Genomic DNA, 19,663 nt, shown 5'->3' on the forward strand with positions numbered 1-19,663 from the left:
CTTACTATCGTATCATATAAATATTTACAGATACACAGAACATCTAACATCCTAATCCAAATTTGAAATTTATGTTTATTTAAAGTATTAACCTATAATTGGAAACGAAAGTTTTCGGCTCGTTCACCAAATATGGTCTAATGTTTTCTGAATTTTTATATGATACGATAGTAAGAGTAATTTGAAGTAAATGAATTTGACCTTTGGCTAAATAGATGTGCCCTCGTATATTATATGAACCCTGTCTTACCGAAGTGTTAGCTTAATTAACGAAAATATTTAGAAATGATGTAAAATTAAAATAATGCAACTTTATATAAACACTAAGCTGTAACCGCGGCTTTACCCGCTTGGAAACCAGTTTGTGACTCTAAGGGACATCATCAGTGGATTTCGTGTTGATGTAGATAATAATATTATCATTTGCTTCACCATTATCATCTCTTTCTATATTCAGTCAATCTTTGCAAATCTCAAACACTAGAGCAACCTTCATCTCCAATTCTTTGCGAACAATAATCTCCAGTCTACCTTTACCCTTTTTAACTGCTTCTAATATATCTCTAACTACCCCTTCATGCCCGATGCCTGGTCATATAAATTTACAATGAAAAATTTTATATTGCAGTAGAGGTAGTATATCGCCATCTAGTGGGTATTTGCTGCTAAGAAGTATATTATGCATTAGGCAAGGCCTTACTAAGATATCAGCTCGCCTAACTGAATCATATTGTATACGTGATAAATATTTTAATAAGAACCTTTATTTTAAGTTCTTAGTCACAAATTAATCGGAACTACTAGACGCGGATCGCAATTTCGATCTCGTCAGCGCGCCATAAACAGTCTCAATAAATAACTTCCCAAACCGATGAAGCTCCTAAAAATCTAGTTTGTATAGGTAATATCCAAGCATAAGCAGTAATCGCCATCTAAAGGGTATTTACTGCTACTGAAGTATTTCATACGTTACACAAGGCATTTAAAGAAAATTGTTAAATAAAAGAAGAAAATATTTCGCACCATGTTTAAATCGTATAGTCAATAATCCGAAGAATCGCTAAACACACATCTTACTATCTTGGTGACTTCCATACGCAAGGAGTTGGAGAAAGAGGTTGGAGAAATAGGTACTCTTTCCAACACTTCTTCCTTGTTCATCCACGGTATTTTCATTATCCTGCTATAACTCTACATCTTTCTTTTTTTGGTAGCTGAGGAAACAAAATTCGAATGAAACTGACATAAAGATCAAGGGCTTTTGCTTCTAAACAATAACGACCGCTTGGGCTGATCTGCAGCTGAGCCACACTCAAGTGGTCAAAGAGCCACGTATGGCTCACGGACCACGGTTTGCCGACCACTGTTCTAGACCATAAAGAAATGGTATATTTCTGTTTCAATCCTATATCAACAGGAACAAACGTCTTGCTGCAGAAAAAAGACTTGTACTTGACAATTTTCCATACAAATATTTCCTTTAGTAATTTTTTTTTCAAACTTCAATAAATCATAAAAGAATTACTGTTGTCGTAGTAGACACATACATATATTCATCCCTGAAAATTACATGAGTAATCTTTGACCTTATTATTTTCAAATTTGAAAAGTCCAACTAACTATCGCAGATGCTTCAAATGGAATAATATTTTCTAAAGCGGTGAATCGTAAAGACAATAAAGGTCACATCGCATCAATGAACTTTTAATTTAAATCAAAGTAAGAAAAGGTGCAAAGTCAGTTTCACATTCGCGACCGTACTTTATCTTCCATTTGTGTTGAAAGTAAAAGGAAGAAAGAAAAAGAATGTCCTTGCTCGGAGATGTGGATGATAGGAAACAAATGTTCCGCGCGTCAGTATCCTTGTTTTACATGTTCAGCTTTAGGCACTTCGCGGCCCAAACTTGCAACAGATTATTAAGAGCAATCACGTAGAACGATTTACTCACAATAACCTTCGTGTCAAGCACTGTTGAAGTGTCATCTGATTTTGATTAATCTCCAACGTTTACAACGATACTTAAGTCGAGTCGATTTATCGGTACCGAAAGGAGAATTGCCGAACGTTTTCTTTTTTTTTGTGGGTACTAAGTGACATGGTGACCTCCAAATAAAGCACGCGACAGCAATATCACAAAAGCATACCAACTCGATTGGTAGCAAAAATCGTCTTCTTTCCGGATGTTAACAATCTTTTTTGCTGTATTTTATTGGTGGATTAATGCCAAAATTTCATTTAGGTGAAATGACAATAAATGTTGTAGTTACTAGTCAACGGTTACTACCTTTATATTGACAACAGTAAATACAGTAATAATAATGGAGTTGAAATTTTTTTTATTAATATTCTCGATAAACTTGACGGCATTTTTCAATAATTGGAAAAAATTTCAATTTCATTTTCTCCTCAGTATTTCTGTGCTTTATGCAACTTTTGTAAACAAAAAATACAACGTGTAATTATACAACACGCTACTGAAGTGAAACTTCTTCAAACACACAAACATACCGGGATAGGGGTTAAGGAATTGGTTTAATGGTATTATTTGTACATTATGCTTCGCACGGGTGCAATGCTGATACTAAGTTTACTATCGAATGTCTTTATATACAACAATCACAGCTTTTTTGTCATTAGACAATACAACCGCTCTAACCGCTATGTCCCTGCATTTTAAATCTGTAAAATCTTCGAAAATATTCATTTAAATTACATGCTGTATAGGGCCATATTGATGTATATTAAATGCACAATGTAATTAAAAGTACTTAATTGGATAAGGATTAATGCTGTATTGCTTAAAATCGCTTCGTAAATAAGCCATTATTTCTCGTAAAAAGTAAAGGATAAAAAAAGGTTATTGTGGGTTATCTCTAAGAGATAGACATACACCATCGCGGACTTTTTTGTAGACCTTTTTAAGGTGTACATTACTGTAGTATATTATTTTGATCTATCTCGTAGGGTTCCAGCCAGCGTTTGCAATGTAAGCGCAAAAAAATGTGTTTATTTACGACATCATATTACAAACCTCTAAAATTGTCAGTGTTTCTCTACTATATTATGCATGTATTATACATGTAAACCTTCCTCTTGAATTACTCTATCTATTTAAAAAAACCGTATTAAAATTCGTTGCGTATATGGCTTTAAAGATCTAAGCATACTAGGGACAGACAGCGGGGGAAATGCGTTGCATGATTTCGTTACATAGCAACTCACATGAAACGAACTTACTCTACCGTGCGTAAAGAAGTTTCACTTCAAAAAGAAAAGTATATAGTCGAGATTAGATATCAACCCACAAACACCTTCATTAGAGGTAATAGCTTAGCAGCTGCGATACAGTCAGAATGTGCCCAAAAACATGCAATATTCCATGTAAGAAATCACAACAGGAGTGAGCTTGGTCTGAGCTTGTCCAATATATCCCATGCAGAAAATCACAACAGGGTTAAGGTTGGTCCGAGCTTGACCCAAGATTGTCCAAACATGTTAAATGCCTGGTTTGTTACTTCGACCCAAGCCAGGTCGACAAACTAGTGCCAATATCAATGAACAAAATTAATCCGATCAGGCAGCTAATGTTACGTCAAGATACAGTGTTAATCTTATCTGCGTTTAAAATTTTTGAAACGTTTCGCGATATTAATTCGTTGCAAGATTATTGAATTTTATGGAGTTAGATTATTGATTATTAAAATTTTAATAAAATACTTTAGTAATTTTTTTTAATGTAAGTAAACATTTTATAAAATTTATTTGTAGGAAATTCGTATTTTATTGAACATTACTCATGATCAGGAGTATTTGGAATTTTGATTCACGCTCGATACTGTACTGATTAACCAATACTTTGTTGGTCAATATTGGGCGGCATAACTTGGCAAAACATCATTGTGACGAACTTTGGCACTAGAAGATTGTCCAAACATTGCTCCAATCGAATATTAACAAACGTATACTTGGTTGCCTAATACCGGACTCAACTGGCGAAACGTTAAACGTTAACGCCACTTGAAGATTGACCGAACTATGAATAGCCAATCTGAACTATAGTAGTTTAGGTAATAAACATCTTCAGAGGCAGTTGTAATGTTATTTATTCTGAGCTTTGCAAACTATCATCTTAGTTCATCATAATTGGAATATGGAATAAGGACATTTTATGCGCATCTGACGGTATTAAAAATAATAAATAAACTAGAGAGCACTTTAAAATCAAGCAATCATATGTACAATAATCATACATTAACGAACGATAACTTAAATTGTGGCCTTCAGGATCCCTTATTTTTATTTTTTGTTTTAAATTTCTGTTTCCTCGTACGATAACTTTTAGGATAATACATTCAGCGTCATTATTCTTGTGCTTACTAAATATTTCTTAGACTTATCTCATAAAATACTAAAAGCAAAAGAGTTTCACAAAAGGAAGTAATAAAGAACGTCTGAACTACTTAGCAGTCTGCACTAAGACTTATATATAACGTATATAGGGACATAATGCTTTGTTGGACAATTACGAATATAGATGTATGCCTATAAGGAAGTCACGACTACATACTCCTTAAACTCAAAGGTTAATAATTCAACGTTATTACTCTGCAACTTGCCACAGAAAAATGCACCACTGTCAAGACCGAATACGGTCACAACTACATACTAGAAATAACAAAAAAGTCACCCGTAGAATAGTGTTATCGTTCACCTATAAAATGGAAGCGGTATTGGCCAAACAGTATTGTATGAAAATAAATAAAAGTAAAATAAAAATACTGGTATGCAAGGGAAAAAACAATAAGGAAAGAGCGATTATAAAGATAGGATACGAAAAATTAGAAGAAGTGGCTGATTTTAGGTATCTACACTGCAAATGCTAAGTGTGTTATTCGACATACAGACACGTGTTACTGTAACTCACATGAACGTGTAACTTGTTCTTAGTGCGTTAAATTACTATAAATAAGCGTGTTCGTATGTTACTTCAACACATGTAATATTTAGAAATCTGTGTTGAATGTATAACACACTTTTCGAACTCCGTAAGAGCAACACACATATTTTAAGAAAACGTGCTACAGCGATACGTGTAATAGTATTTAACACACTTCAAAGTNAAGGAGTGTAGGGGTATAAAGCAGAGGATAGCATAGGGTCGAATCGCCTTCAATTAAAAGAAGTTACTTCTATGCTGACAAACGATTCATTTAAAAATTTGAAAAAGATTGTTAAAAGTGTATGCTTGCAGCGCGGCGCTGTACAGATGCGAAACAAGTAAAGGTTAGAAGTTCGAAATGTGGAGTTACAGGCGAATGATGAGGATACCGTGGATAGGAAAGGTTAGAAATGAAGAGGTATAATTAACAATAGGAGAACAGAGGACGCTATTGAAGTCAATAAAAAATAGGTGAGATAGGATACCTTCTCAGGCATGAAGGTCTAGTCAGAGACATATTGGAGGCAGAAACAGGAGTTAAGAAGAGTAGAGGTAGACCTAGATTAGATGTTGGGATGTTCTAGTTTTAGAGAAATGCGAAGATTAGCTCAGGATATGAAGGAGTGGAGGTGTGTGTTCATCATTCATAGGACTGACGACTTTATGATGATGACCTATACCAAATTATTATACCAAAAAGAGCACATTAAACGAAGAATTATTAAAAAAAAGCAGCACCACAACTTACAATTAAGCACAGTACCTACTCGCTACATGGCGCTTATTCTATTGCTGATTGGGTTATTAGAAAAAAGGATTTCCCGATGTCTAAAAGCATAAGCTTAGGTTAAGTTAAAGTTCGAATAGGTTTCTTTGTTTAGCATGTGCGAAAAGATATAGAAATGTTTTTCGCATGATAATAACCGTGATTCTGTACCGAGTACCCGGCAAAACCAATACGGTTAATGGTTCATGTTTTCCTTTAGGCGGCCTTTCTACTAAATGCCGCCCTCACCACCGTTGTCAACCACATACCTATAAGTCCCGATAAAAAACTCGTTTAAACACTAACTAATGAAATTTTAATTCTTGGTTAGGACGAGAAATTAATTCTTTTAGTACAAACTTACGAGTTATACAATTTGAAATAAAAAGATTATAGTGACTATAATGTAAATGACAAAATATGGAATAAGGTTTTGTTTTCCCGCTTTTACTGTTTCCTTTTTCTTTTCCATCGCCCCATCTTCTTCCAAAATATAAGAGTAATGAGTAATTACTCTTAGATTAGTAAGAGAATATTTTTTAAATATCGCGACGAAAACGTGCTAAACATTGCCGATGAACTGACGATCATTGTTGTATAATACATTGTGAGAATCAAGCTTTACTCAGCACTGGCGGTAACCCGGCGTCATTATCCGGTACCACGCCGGATCCTTGCGAATCCACATCACGTATCCGGTCCGTCCCTACCTTTAAGGCGGGGGGACATTGGCACTTTTTTTGTCAATGTGTACACACATACACAAAGAGTGCCCCCCCTTCATACATAGTGTGGTTTTTGTCTAGAACTTTAATGCTCAAATCCGCTCATGTTTGCGAAACATTTCTCCAATTAAATCGAAAATTAATCATTAGCAGAGTCTACATTTGAAAATAAAAATCCGAAAAAGTCAATGCCTTGTCTAGACACAAGGAAGTTATAAATACTTAGTCGACAATTATTTAATCACTAGAACAAAATAAAAAGTTACAGTGAATATAGTTATCTTATTTACTGGTATATTCGATTAATTTCCTCTCACACGGACTTCACTCGTTCATTAACAAATAATCATATCGATAATGTACAAAAATCATTTTACAGTTGACTAACAATTTCATAATGGTTATTTACAGGCCATTAATTGATATGTAATTAATAGAAAACTAATGCGACAATTGTGGTGATTGGTAAGTACCATGTGGTTACCGACACTGTTGAATTGAATGCCAGACACTAATTGCTGGCGAGACGGAAAAAATAAGTTCTATAATAACTACTCATTGTAGCACTACATAGATTTGCATGAATTGCAACCATTTAATGTTGGATAATAAAAGCGACATTATGACATTGGCACACTTGTTCACGCACATGTACTACCTGATATTAAGTATCATTGTTATTGTTTGTTAATGCCAAATTATGTGAAAACTTAATTATTATTTCTTGACAGGAAATAAGTCACAAGTACAGAAGTGATATTATCCAAATACTTAAGACGTAAGTTAGGAAAATGGAGCTGTACTTTAAAAGAGTGAAAATTTATAAAGTTGTTGAATTGATTATTTACTAATAATCTAACGCGCATAACAAGCACGTATGAGATAATCAATCATTGATTATCAAAGACTCTTGAGTACGCCTGCAGGTATGGACCGATTGATGGTCGGCAATCTTCATATTAAATACGCGAAGAGTAATAAATCATACCCTGAGTGACGCAAATTTACCTACAATAGGAGTTACGTTTTTTTTTTTTTTGTTTGTTGTTGATAAAAATGAACACTGTTCAGTAGAAATCGATACTAATATAACTAGGTCTCTATACGAAAGCCGGAGTAAATTGGTTACCATATGGATAGGCGATCAGTGATATAAATAAGTAGTAGTCTAAGTGTCTAGTAGTTTAAATATCAGAATTTGATTGTTTGTTGGCGTTAAATTAAATCAATAAATATAAAAAATATTCCATTAAATGTGGTTTTTATAAGATAATTTGCATTTGTATAAAACAATGTTTACCAAGTGATAAAAGTCTTAACTTCTATTAATTCGCAAATAGTGCAAGCTAGTATTCAAAGTCTTATTTTGTGATATTCTTACGAACAAAGGTCCTTTTTTGCATTGGATTCGTTGCCCTACAATTTTAAATATAATAACTTTTTTGCCTTTTATGGGAAAATCATCCCAGAAAAAAGAATAAACAGTTACTGAACTTTACAAATGTCCAGTTTTGAAATACCCATATATTTGTCATTAATTAGCATGTTTTGCCAAGTACTAAATGTGAACTTCCTGTAAATTATTAGTGCCGTTTAAAACTTGCTAATTTATATTTGAGATAACGTAGATATATGTCTTCTAACTAGTATCCGGCTCCGTTTTTTATTTTCAAAAGACGGATTGAGATTTTATTCGCACAAAGTTTACTGAACAGTCTTTTTTTTATAAGTGATGTATAATTAAATACCGTATCACTGTTATTTCAGGTAACCACACTAATTACCACCCTAATTATTCACAGTAGAGCAGTGCTGGCTGCTTATAATGAGGTAGGTAAACCTAAATGAAAACAGCTTTCAATTAATTTTACCACTTGAAATAACAGCACTTAAATACCAATAAATTTCCCATATTCGTTCAGTATCTTATACTTATAATGGTTTTCGTTTAAAGGCCAAATATTCTTTCAAATATGCAGTAGAAGCTCCTACATATAATGTTGTAAACCACCACTGGGAGGAACGCCATGGAAATCATGTAAGGGGTGGATACGGCCTTCTGGATCCAGACGGCAGAGTGAGGGTGGTGGAATACCAAGTTGATGGACAAAAAGGATTTCAAGCAGTCGTTAGATATCGGCCACCGCCAGGTATGTTAATTAATTAAGACCAGAGTTGTCTTTCCTTCCAATGTAGCTCACGTTTGAATAAGGTCTCAAAATTAATCAACACATCAATATTTTCACATATGCTATCCTAGAAGTGGCTGATTTTAGGTATCTAGGAAGTCAGATAAGTCGGGACGAAAGGAGTAGTAAGGATATAAAACAGAGGTAGCGCAAGGCTGAATCGCCTTCAATAAAAAGAAGTCACTTCTATGCTCGCGAACGGTTAATTTAGAAATTCGAAAAAGGTTGTTAAAGGTGTATGTTTGAAGCGCGGCGTTGTACGGGTGCGAAACATGGTCAGTGGGCGCGGCGGAAAAGAATAGGTTACAAGCCTTCGAAATGTGGTGTTACAGGCAAATGATGAGGATATCGTGGGTAGAAAAGGTTAGAAATGAAGAGGTATTAGAAAGAATAGGAGAACAGAGGACTCTATGGAAGTCAANTGCATTTCGAATTGAAATTAGAATCCGTCTAATTTTGTATTCCATTTTAAAATACAGAAGTTACACAAACACCTAACACCAGTTTTGTAATAATCTGAACGAAATTTAAAATATATTCCAAAATCCAACCGGTCTACCGTACATTCTAAACTTGTTACACGTACACCGTTATCATTCATCTGCTTAATTAAATTTTAACGGCCATTAAACGCCTACAAAACTTACTCAAAATTAGTCATTATTATATAACTGCAACTTTTGCCAAGTGAACTAATTTAGTAATATTATTGTACACTGCACTATCTTACACGCATCTACAGAAAGAAAAAGAAGTAATCTAAAACGAAGATGTATATTAATTGATTGCTTGTATTTAACAGAAACAATTTATAGTTGCGTTTTTGAAAGTTAGGTAATCAATAAATAATTGAAAGACATATACGTCACGTATTCTATTTTTCATCATATTACAACTCATTATCATAGGGTCGTCAGTCCTAAGACTGGTTGGACACGTACCTCCACTCTTTTCTATCCTGAGCTAAACTTCGCATTTTCCTAAAACTAGAACAACCCACATCCCACATCTATTTGCGAACAGTAATCTAATTTAGGTCTACCTCTACCCCTGCTAATTCCTGTTTCTGCCTCTAATATGTCTCTGACTAGACCTTCATGCCTCAGAAGGTGTCCTACTAACCTAACTCGCCTATTTTTTATTGACTTCGATAGAGACCTCTGTTCTCCTATTCTTTCCAATACCTCTTCATTTCCAACCTTTTCTACCGACGTTATCCTCATCATTCGCCTATAACACCACATTTCTTTTCCGCCGCGCCCACTGACCATGTTTCGCACCCGTACAACGCCGCGCTCCAAACATACACCTTTAACAACCTTTTTCGAATTTCTAAATTAACCGTTCGCGAGCATAGATGTGACTGCTTTTTATTAAAGGCATATTGCAACTACTCAAAAAATTTTTACCTAATATCTGCTTTTTCATGGCAAATTATTTGTTACAGCTCCATTAATTCGTGGTCACCTACGCTTCCCATGGGAATATCAGAAACCTGTGTGGTTTGCCAAACCAGTCAGCCTCATTACATCGGATTTATTCAAATCGTCATTGCCTTATCCCTATTTTCGAAATTAAAACGACTAATTACCAATTAATTTAAGAAGTGTTACGAATAAAAATTAGTTCCCTAAAATAGACTGTCGTTATTAAAATATGGTAAAAAAGATAACTGGATGATGATGTGTGGTATGAGAAAATGGGAAAATGTAGGTATAACTTATTAATGAATACAGGGACGAAATTATCATCTACCTTTGATAAAGGGTATTGTAAAAAATGTGCTTATTAAGAGCGTGTAAATATTATTTTTTTTAAACTACCTCTTCTGGAAAGAGTGGAGGTACGTGTCCAAGCAGTCTTAGGACCGACGACCTTATGGTGACGAGTTGCAATATGAAAATAGAATACGTGACGTATGTCTTTCAATTATTTATTGATTACCTAACTTTCAAAAACGCAACTATAAATTGTTTTTGTTAAATACAAGCAACATACACCTTATGTTTGCAGCGCGGCGGTGTACGGGTGTAAAACATTGACGGTAGGCGCTGCGGAAAAGAAAAGGTTACCGGGGAATGATGAGGATACCGTGGATAGAGGAGGTTCGAAATAAAGGGGTATTAGAAAGAATAGGAAAGAGAGCAGAGGTCTCTATAGTAGTCAATAAGAAATAGGCGAGATAGGTTGTTAGGACACCTTCTCAGGCATGAAGGTCTAGTCATACACATATTAGAGGCAGAAACGGGAGTAAGGAGGAGTAGAGGTAGGCCTAGATTAAATTACTGTTCGCAAATATTTAAGGATGTGGGTTGTTCTATTTTTAGGGAAATGCGAAGTGGTGACCAACCAGTTTTAGAACTGAAGACCTTATGATGATGATCCTATCCTCAAATTCCAAAAGAAATGCAATTTTATGAACATTAGTACATGCTTTAGTCTATCTTCTGAAAGTTTATCACAATTTTTGTTATTTATTTATGGTGTACAAACCTAACCTACCCCAAACCACTAACTATTACCCAACTTTGTTTGCAATCTTCGACCCATCAAAATATTTCAAATGATTCGATCTATAGAAATAATTTCTATTTAATTTACTGTATGAGTTTTTACAGATAGTTGTCAAAAAGCTTTTAAACAAGCATCACAGATTTTTCAATTTTTTCTTAATCTATCGTCAAATTGCCGAGAACGACAGACGTAAGAAGCGCTGAAACATACGATACTACAAATAAGAAAACCAAAACCTTAGAATCACTATTCAATTCAGTTTCTAATGTATAATATTTACAATAACTTAATGATAGAATGGAGCGCGGAGGGGAAAAATGTATTAACCTAAATATGTATTAGTATCTACCTAATCCGGTTACTATATTGTAAAGATTGTTTTTTTATATTATGAAGGTATTCATTCCTTTCAGTTTTAGTTACATAACGTATAATATGCACGACCCGTCCGCTTGTACGTCCGTCCGTCTAAACTATCATTTTCATAACCCACATCCATGCAGACTTGTATTGGCATAATGTTTCAGAATCTATCGATAGTATACGTATTCAAACAACATTTATCGGGTCTCTTTCCATCTTTTTCTCTTTATTTGCGTTATGCGGCTTGCATGTAGGTGTTGCAGAACTGCAGCACACCCTATTTTCACTACATGTTGTGAATAAAGTTTAATATAATACGTCCTTTTTGGTATTGAAAATACTACTTGGGTTGTTTATATGGGACCCATCTCATAAAAAATAAAGTCGTCGAGCGACTGACGGTCGATTAATGGATTAATGGGGTCGACGGTCGAAGTTTGGTAAGTCTCTTACTCTAGTTCGCAAGTAAAGCATAAAAGGATAAATATTCGACGATTGAATAATGTCGATGCGTTGCATCTAATAACGTTGCGATCTTTCGTTTTGGTTATGTGAATTCGTTTAATGTACGTTGTTAGTTTGATTAATTGAAATTTCTGAAAAGGACATTTAATTGCCACTATGGCACTGGTTTGGGCCGAAACTGGTTCGAAAAAAATTTTTCTTCTTATGGTCAGATTTTTTACATTTTAGACAGTAGCACAGTTAAGGCCGTCTGGAAGTTTTTTGTCTAAAACTAGCGTCTCGTTTCTATTACTATCTTAATATTTCCATGTAAAAGAGAAAATAATTTTAAACGAGAAATTTCATCTGTTTAAAATTTTTATTTTACACTAATCAAAAANTCAGTATTCCTATCAGGGGCGTAGATTAAATATTTAAAAATAGGGATCAGTGAGCAAGTAATAGACAGACAAACAGAAGAACTAATTGTTGATGTTGGTGACAATGATACAGATTCCCATGATGACAGTGAATGTGAAAACTAACTATAAAACAAATGCAATAGGTTTATTTTCCCTTTTCTGGTAAGTTATGTTTCTACATTTTTTTCTAGTACGCTACTGTCCTATCTGTATTAATACTATAATTTACGCCTACTTAAAGCTTATTTGTGTATCGGTTCCAAGTGACTTACCTAAATAAGTCATAAATGGGCAAGTACCTGCGCGGCGGTTCGCCAGCTTCCTTCGTCAGGCCTGTACTTGCAATTCTCTGAATATAAATTTAAAAATTAGTCACAGTAATTGCTGCTATGAATGAAATTTGAATAGAAGGCTAATTTCTACACCACCATTGAGGTATTGTCATGGTGCGTTACCTTTTTGCGGGTGGTTGTTAAGTAAACTTAAAATAAGTCTTCAAAAATTTTACAGCACGCATTTGCCGAAAACAGTTCTTCAAATCGTGAATTTGCAAGCAAACAAATTTGTCTATAAACACACCCTACGAAAATAATTAAGCTATGCAGCACTTCTCTTTCGAAACCACCGACACAAATACACTCGTGGCTGAGCTGCTCTACCAGTGACTAACCAACCCTAATGATTGATCTTGTTGTATTACTGAATTAGAACTAGAAGTTGGCTGTTAACATAAACACCCTGAATCATACTTAATCTAATCTAACAAATAAACAATACATGAGCAAAAAAAAAAAAATAAAAAACAAATTGTACACTGATGCTGATATTTACCAGCTGACTGAGTGCAGCGTTGCACACCGTTTTCCTTACCAGGGCCGCAAATGAATTTATCTGTACTTTCAACTACTGTTTTCTCTAAAATGGCGAACATTCGAACATACAAACATTTCCTTAATTTTCATGTTTTGTAGTACTCTCTCACCTCCTGCAAGTTTGACACCTATTTCTGTTACCCTTTGTGTACTTACAACCATTGGAAAAGATCTTTATGGGAAGGTTGCAATTCAATCAAAGAAACAAAATAGAAACAGTTAAGACATAGTCCATACAAATAAGCGAGAAAAATCAAGAAAAAAGATTACGTAACAAGAAACGTATTATGCTACCACAACCAGATCATTATTAACTTCTCTAACGAACCCAATTTCCTTTACTGGTTAAATTGCAACTTATATGTATACCTACATATAATGAATCATATGTATATATCATAAAATCCTGTTTGTAATTAATGGCTTACAAGTGCGTTTCCTGTAAATTTTTATCGTAACATGCCATCTTGAGAGTACTGACATATTCTACTCTCAAAAAATCGATTGAAAGAATTTGATTCAGAAAAACCATTTCGCATATAATCTGCCCAACACTAAGACGATTAGATCATAAACCAACAAACATCTACAACAATTTGTATTACAAACAGTTATTACAACACGATAATTTAATAAGAATGATAGAATTGACTCATAAACCTTTTAGATGTACCAATTTATGATACGTTGTTAAATACAAAATTATAATAGTTGCCAGTTGCACCAAGACGTACAATTCATTATGTCTAAATGATATCTAACTGCATATAGTGATAGTAATGAGACACATGTACATAGCAAGATAATTTCATTACTGAACCAGAAACCAAAGAACGGTCATTGTAGTGGATGAACTCAGCTTTGTCAAGATAAACCTGAGTGATGAGTAAAGGAGCCAAGACTGTCCCAGTCGGTCTTCATCTTGGTTTTGCTCATTTATTTTTCTTACTAATTCTTCTAAGAACAAATATTTCTATTTACCGACACAATAATTGTCTTAAATGCCTAAATGCGAGCTATTCATGACTTTTGCAAAAAATAGTGTCAATAGTTGTGAGAGGACATTCTTGTAGATCCCTTTCTTCAAACAGTGGTAAAGTTTATTTTTTTATACTTATATTTAATGTTATACGAGGGTATCGGAATGTTGGTGTTACGATATACCTTCATCGTCTTGGCGATTATGTAGCAAAAATAAATAAAAAATATACTACCTACTCACCAATTGATACTAAAATCGTCTTATCATTTACTTGTGTTTCTTTTGTCTAGCAAGTGTGACTTATCGAAAATTTAAAAAAGTTGCTAATATTACATTTTTTTCACACATACATTAAAGACAACTATACTACAATTTTGTTAAGATTACTGTGTGATTTATATATGAAAAGGAAGGCTTACTTTTCGATAAAATCTATCAGTAAATGTCCATGTTTGATCCTATTAAAGATTGTTCACGCAACACCGTTTTAGTTCCAAACCTAGTCTATACTGAACTAAAACGTGTGTTAAATAGTCGGTTTTGGCATGAAGTTTTAAGACAAGAACGATACTGCGGAGGTGAAGTGTCTGAGACTGCAGTTAAAAGTAAATGAAAATTCATATTATATTTACATATGTAATTGTTGTAATTCCTTTGCTTTTATATTTCACATCAAAAATGTCTTGTATTTGGCATATAAATAATTGGAGTAGAAAACGTTAAAAAGCACGGAAAATTAACGAACATATTCAATTAGTATTAGGTTAGGTTAGGTGAGGAACACATTCCATTAGCGTAAGGCTGGCAAATCGAAGCGTCCAAAAATACGAACCATTTTCCTGATTTGTGGCATGACCGATCAACGTCCAAGGCGCGGATACGGTACGCCGGCGGGAGGCGTAACCTGAGTTATTCAATACAGAAAAGTTCATACAATTTATATCCGAACCCAAAACAGCATAGTGTGAATTATCCTCAAAAATCTGGTTTTGATTTCGATATATGAAACTTTTTACAAGAAATGCAAAAAAAAACCCTGCGACATTTCTATTCTAAATGAATAAATAAAATGAAAGCTTCTAATTTGTATCTTTTCTATCTACTGTTTATTTTAATGGGGTATGTACTCAATTTACATTAAGTATTTATTATTTCCTTATTCTCAGTTATTACCCCCACAACGGACAGTAATATAAAAACAAATTGTTTATACACCTCTAATAAATTAAAGCTCAAGTAAGCATAGGTAAAGTCCAATGGTGACAGATTTTTAATTTATAATTGCAACCTTGTCAAATGCGCCTCGGTTAAAACTGATGAATAGAGACATAACAATTGTTAGATACAGTTTATATTTATTTATGTTTTACTTGTTCTTATTGATAAAATCAAATCATTATCAAGGATATAAATAACAAATCAATCAAGGGTTTATAACTTAATATAAATTTTAAATTTGTTGTATAATTCCTAGAGAGAAATGGAGTTTTGTTTGATTGATGTAAGTGTCCCTGCCTACATACATATAATATTATATCATACATAATATAATATTCTCTTTTCTGTGTTTATTAATTTATACTTATATACTTATACCCTTTATTGTTATATAAAATTTAAATATCTAAATAATAAAAGTTGTGCTTTTAAATCTAAACTGTTTCAAGCATCGTACAATGAAATGGCACTGTAAGAGTCATCTACAGTGCGATAGTTCAAATACAAACAACAATTAGTTTGTTTAAACATTTTTGGTACCAGTGTACAGTACTTTTAAAGCGACTTCAACGAGCAGTTAGGCGAGTAACCTACACTTGCAGTGCAGACAGATACTTTCTAAAATTACAGGCAGTTTTAAAATCACAATAATAAAAGATACGTAACTTCTAAATGTTGCCAACAGAAGTAGATGGGATCAATATTTGAACAATAAATATAAAAACGGATAATTATTCAGAATTGGGGCTCCAGACCAAAATCGCTCCTTCATTGATTTCCGGTCATTCTACATAATAGAAGTAGACATTAGAAGGCATGGGATTTGATTTCATAAATAGAATAGCTACAAATACACCATATGCCCTATGCTGTAATAAAAACAAATGTGTCTTCCCCGCCTCAAATATAATAATTTAACCCTCAGAAATGACCAGAAATTGATGAAAAAATTTTTAAAGTAATTTTGGTCTGGATTGTATGAAATTTCGATATTGTACTAGGAAATGTATAAAATTAATGCCTTCTGTGAATAAAATACTGTAACATATAAGCCCGCGTCCGAAAAAATTTTTGAAGCAATTTTGGTCTGGTGTCCCAATTCTAGACAATTACCATAAAACGTTAACTGTAAATAAAAGCTGCGCTTTTTACATAAAACAATGCAGCTCCATTTGATACTGTCATTTTACTTTACATTGGGGGGCAAGATGGTAAATAAGGAATTCAAACACTTTGTAAAGTTTTAGTCCTTTACTAAAAGAAAAAAAATTCTTGGGTTTTTTTTGTTTTATCGACCACTTTTTCATTAAAGTTCTTAACTCATCATTGGAAGACGATCGAGGTGACTTTCTATAAATAATGGTACTTCTTAATCAGATTTATGAATTCGTCTAAAGAATCGCTCCACAGCGCGCGTATACGGCAGAGCGATCAAAATTTTTAAAGCTTTGTCAATTTCGGAAAAGAGCAAAGGAAGGTTTCGCGTCTTTTAACACACCAACAGCAGAAAGCACAATTACATTAGGCTCCTCTCGCTACAATTGTTTCCCAATTTCAATTTCATTTTTATGTACCCACGGTAAATCGGAAAATTGAGCGACGAAATTTAATACGCATCTCCTTGTGCAGAACCAGCCTTTTCACACAATTACCCCCGAACCTACGTTGAAAAATAAAATGGAAACTAAAATATTTTTAATATTTTCAAGGCTGCATAAATTTTGACCATTTCATTTTGTAATTTCTGATTTGATTTTGAACTCTTTCAGTTTTATTTTCTTTCTTCCCTTATCCATTGCTGCTAAATGATGCAAAATTGTATCACCCATCCATCACGGCACGGCCATGTTTTTCAGGCTCCTCTCATTTGATAGATTCCAATACCCTCAACAATTGTTTCACTAGTTTTCGACTTCTACAGGATAAAGTAGCAGGTTTTCTTAATTTTATTTGCCATAAACTTCCTCAAACATGAAAAATTTTATATTCATTTCCATGTTCCTAACATTATTTTTCGTGAATTAGGTATTTAGTACATATTATCCATTAAAAGCTAGATTTATTTTTCGAGGAGGCTACTGAGACATCTCCTCTGTTTTTTATAATTTATCCTTTGAAATAATTTTATATAAATGAGTGTAGCTCAATTCGAATTGCATAGAAGACTATCATTCAATTTGTAAAACGTTCAAAAATTACATGTAAATATTTCAAAATTACACGAAAAAAGTAAAAGTACAATATGTGATGTCTGCAACTATCTGGTGGTAAATAGAGTACAAGTAAATTTTGGTTTTCGATCACGCTTAACACATTGAAATTATGCGAATGTTCCTCAAAGCTGAGCTTTTATTTTTCATTTGCATTACAAATTTATGCAAATTATTTCCTCGCTTCACTGGCAATGTCATTTCTATTGAATAAACACTATTTTAAATTCCGCGACCTAATTTTCTTTCACTCGAGATACCATGTTATATTTTTATTAGCTATAATCAGCAAACACACTTTATCGGAATCAAGGTAAGGGTGCCGTCAAACAAAAGCTACTTTTATATTTCGTAGTCGATCTGGATTCTAAGTTGTCCATTCGTCCACAAACAAGGAAAAAATCGCAATCACACTTAAACTTCAGCATATGGGTAATATTCATTATCATCATTATAACGTCTTCAGTCCGAAGACGTTAACTCCTTTTTTGCTTTTATTATGTCTCTAACTAGTCCATCATGGCTGAGAAGATGTCCAACAAACATCATCATCATAAAGTCGTCAGTCCTAAGACTGGTTGGATACGCATCTTTTCATTTCTAACCTTCGCGATCCACGATCATCATCATTCGCCTGTTACACCACATTTCGAACGCTTCTAACCTTTTATTTTCCACCGCGTTCACTGTCCAAGTTTCGCACCCGTACAGCGCCGTGCTCCAAACATATACCTTTAACAACCTTTCCCGAATTTCTAAATTAACATATCCTTATTGAATTTCATAACGCCCTATGTTCCCTTACTCTTTTTAATTCCACCTCATATCTATCCTTTTCCATTCCGAGCATCTTCCTATAAACACCACAATACAAAAGTCAACCTTTTTTTTGTTAAAAATAAACCAGACCTGCGCTATTCAGTGTTTTATATCTCTAGCGCATTTTCCATCTGGTGTTACCTAAATCCCTAAGTATCGAATATTAACGACTTCTTTCAATTTTTCGTACCTACCCTATTTTTTTCATTAGTTTTAACCCTATTTTTACATTCGTTAGAAACGAATATTTTTGTTTTATTTTTATTAACTTTGATATCGTACCCTTTTACCAAACATTAACATTCATTATATCCAATTTCCAATAACGTCCGAGCATTTCTACATATATCAATGTTAATGTCAAATGTTTGTAAAAAAAACTTATTTCTAAAATGTATGTAAAAGTAAATTTATATCTTGCAGATGACAAANATTTCTACGGCAAATTCAGTCATTTACAATCAAAAATTCTAATTTTTGCGTTGTCATAAAAATTTAGTTTCCTCCGTGCATTAAATAAATATTTGTTTTTGATCTTTTTGAGACGATAAACGATGATTAAATGATCCACATTGAAATATTTGGCAGACATTCTCGCTGTGAAGCTTTCGTTCTCTTTCACGGCTGCCAATAGTGTTTAGCCTTCAAAATTTGATTGTCAACTTCTTCTTTCTTTATCTACGAGCTTTGTATTACTAAATATGAACTTCTTGAATCCACTTTGAATATGGCTTTAACTGATCTTTCCGAAGCAGGAAAGTTGTTTAATATAACGAATAAATAACTATGTTGCATTTTCAAAGTGGTGGAACATATAGTATAGCGAACCCGGATATAACTTTTGATACGCATTTTTAATGCATAATAATCAAAGAGAGAGGATTATTTTTATAAATAAATTTGAGAAAACGTCAATTCTTAAAGTAAATAAGTAAAAAAATCTACAATAATTATGTACCGACCCAATACATTTTAATTATAATTATGTTTAACGCAATGATTGTATATTAAATACTTTGTAAATTAGAATTAGTTTATGTAAATTATAACATGATTTTTCACCCTGCTGTTTTATTTTATTATGCATTTCGAATTGAAATTAGAATCCGTCTAATTTTGTATTCCATTTTAAAATACAGAAGTTACACAAACACCTAACACCAGTTTTGTAATAATCTGAACGAAATTTAGTGACTATA

General features: G+C 33.5%; 1 protein-coding gene across 1 annotated transcript in view; it reads left to right on the top strand.

Annotated features, from left to right (window-relative positions):
* Positions 1 to 10,396, top strand: part of LOC108735015 (cuticle protein 19-like) — a 13,943-nt gene extending 3,547 nt beyond the window's left edge. Inside the window, exons 2-4 of the mRNA XM_018466800.1 lie at positions 8,199 to 8,261; positions 8,386 to 8,581; positions 10,068 to 10,396. Coding sequence (XP_018322302.1) covers positions 8,199 to 8,261; positions 8,386 to 8,581; positions 10,068 to 10,198 — 390 coding nt within the window. The 3' untranslated portion in view covers positions 10,199 to 10,396. The remainder of the gene's footprint in view (positions 1 to 8,198; positions 8,262 to 8,385; positions 8,582 to 10,067) is intronic.
* Positions 10,397 to 19,663: the final 9,267 nt, after the last annotated feature.

This window comes from Agrilus planipennis, unplaced genomic scaffold (genome assembly GCF_000699045.2).
Source record: "Agrilus planipennis isolate EAB-ADULT unplaced genomic scaffold, Apla_2.0 scaffold124, whole genome shotgun sequence".
NCBI lineage: Eukaryota > Metazoa > Arthropoda > Insecta > Coleoptera > Buprestidae > Agrilus > Agrilus planipennis.